The sequence below is a fragment of the Sinocyclocheilus anshuiensis genome, unplaced genomic scaffold (assembly GCF_001515605.1).
Source record: "Sinocyclocheilus anshuiensis isolate Anshui unplaced genomic scaffold, SAMN03320099.WGS_v1.1 scaffold415, whole genome shotgun sequence".
Classification (NCBI taxonomy): domain Eukaryota; kingdom Metazoa; phylum Chordata; class Actinopteri; order Cypriniformes; family Cyprinidae; genus Sinocyclocheilus; species Sinocyclocheilus anshuiensis.
Window position 1 is genome coordinate 1,352,221 of NW_015552655.1, and position 2,237 is coordinate 1,354,457.

A 2,237-nucleotide genomic window follows, 5' to 3' on the forward strand; every position below is an offset into this window, starting at 1 on the left:
GGCTTAAATAAAAAAAATATATATAGGTGGAAATGACATGACATAAAATGGGAAATTACATCACAGAGGAGACCCCTGCAAACCTTAAAGACTGTAAAGGTCAGTAAATCTCTCAAAAATATCAGATAATTTTTATTTGCTAAAAATGTGTTATTTTAGTATTTATATAGTATTATAGTATTTAATAATATTTAGAATTTTTTGGTATTTCTATATAGCTTTAATTATTTCAGTTTTATCTTTTAGTAATTTTTGTACTTCAACTTATCTCTAATTTCAAATGTTTTTCATCTAATGTTTGTAATGCAGTTATTTCAGTTATCAAAAATGATCTATAACAGTTTTAGTTTACAATAACACTTGCTAAAATGCCTTTATCTTGAAAATATGTTACGTATTTCAAAACTTAATGCTATATTTATGCTCACATGTATTCAAGGTGAATACATTATATACAAATTATTTGAAAAATTGAATAAATGTTTTTCATAATATATGAAACCAGCATGAATACAAAGATAACATTATTTAAAGTAAGAAAGATAAAGTTAAAAAATAAATTGTAAGGTATTATTTGGAGATCTTTATTTGTCATGATTTGGTGATGCTGCCACAGGTAGAGACACACAGATGGTCAGTATTGTGCTCTGTTCGTTACCCTCTTGTACAGCCATCCTCTGATCACCACAGGACAGTTGGGGTCTCTCTTCGCCGCTTGACATCTCTTTCCAAACGCCTGCACTTTTTCATGACACTGCACGTATATAATCGCACAGACTCCTGTCAGTGGGTTTGAAATATGTAGTCGTGTTTGTTTGTCCATATGTGTATGTGATTCACCTTATCTCTGATCGGCAGAAAGGACACTGTGGCGCTGCTGGAGGCTTGACTGACCCTGTCCTGATCCTCCATCCTAAGACAGACAACAGCAATAGAGCCAGAATGAAGCATCAATAACCATCAATCTGTTCAGGTTAGCTGACTTTGCAATTTTATAGTCAAATGACACATTGCAGGGCTTCTGGGATGCATCCAGTTCTTCGTTTAGAGCTGCTATACGTGCCATATTTTCCATTTTAAATAACTGCATTGGTAATGCAGGCCTGCCCATGAAATCTGTTTTTAATGGTAAGAAATAAAAATATCTATTCTGTTTTGTGAAATATCTATTCAGCAGTAGTTTATTTTTGTGATGATTTGAGAGTTTTCTACTTAATACTGCTCTTCAGCTGCTTGTTGGAGGTTATAAAGCACTTTTGTCTGTAAAACTGTTTTGGAATCCCCTGTACAAATAAATATGATTTAAATGGCAGTGACAGAAAATATTTATTTTGTTTATTTTAGCTTTAGTGCAGTGTTTTAAAAGTCTATTATTTAATTAAAGATTTTTTTATATTTTTATAAATTATAATAGTTATATGTGTATTTATGTGTAATATTTTTCTCATAAAGTATAAATAAAAAAAATAATGAAATTTTAAATACAAAACAGAGGACATTTTAGGGGTTCAAAGCATCCAAAAAAATGCTAAAATATTGGTTTTAAGTTCTTAATTGAGCAACTGTGGTTGACATCAAGGTCAATCATCGTTTATGGTAACCCACTTCTGCTTCTGTTAATCAGTTGCATTATTTCAAAGTCATGTTTGACTGCATTGGCCACAGTTGCTCAATAAGTTTTGTGAAACATGCTTCATCTCTAGCTGCTGTGCTGTGCTGTGGTCTGGTGTGTACATACACAGATCTCATACATACTGACAGCCTCTATCCTCTCTGAAAACCACTGCTGCCAGCACTCTACACTGATTGTTGGAAAAGTCCGTTCCATTTTTTATTCACATCATTCCTTTATTCCCACTGACATTCTTTAGTCATTTATCAGAATAACAGAGCTATTGTACTGATGCAAACTTGATTTTTACATTTATAGAAACTGTGAGTGGTGTTTTCCTGTGCAAAAGTCAATGCTTAAGTCTTCAGAATGTTTTAAAGGGGTGGTTCATTGCGATTTCACTTTTTTTAATGTTAGTTAGTGTCTAATGTTGCTGTTTGAGCATAAATAATATCTGCAAAGTTACGATGCTGAATGTTCAATGCAAACGGAGATATCGTCTAAAGTTCTGGCAGTTTAATGCCTACAAAAACGGCTGGTAGGGACTACAACGAGTTACTTCCCGGGTGCGTGACATCACAAACCCAGATAAACCCCACCCTCGGGAAAAGGCAGCAAAGGGGGC

At 33.6% G+C, this 2,237-nt stretch overlaps 1 protein-coding gene across 1 annotated transcript in view; it reads right to left on the reverse strand.

Annotated features, from left to right (window-relative positions):
* The window catches only part of LOC107667225 (pleckstrin homology domain-containing family A member 4-like), a 14,792-nt gene that overhangs the window by 9,109 nt on the left and 3,446 nt on the right, over positions 1–2,237 (reverse strand). The window contains 2 exon segments of the mRNA XM_016458845.1: positions 659–754; positions 841–913. Of these exon segments, the coding sequence (XP_016314331.1) occupies positions 659–754; positions 841–913 (169 nt within the window).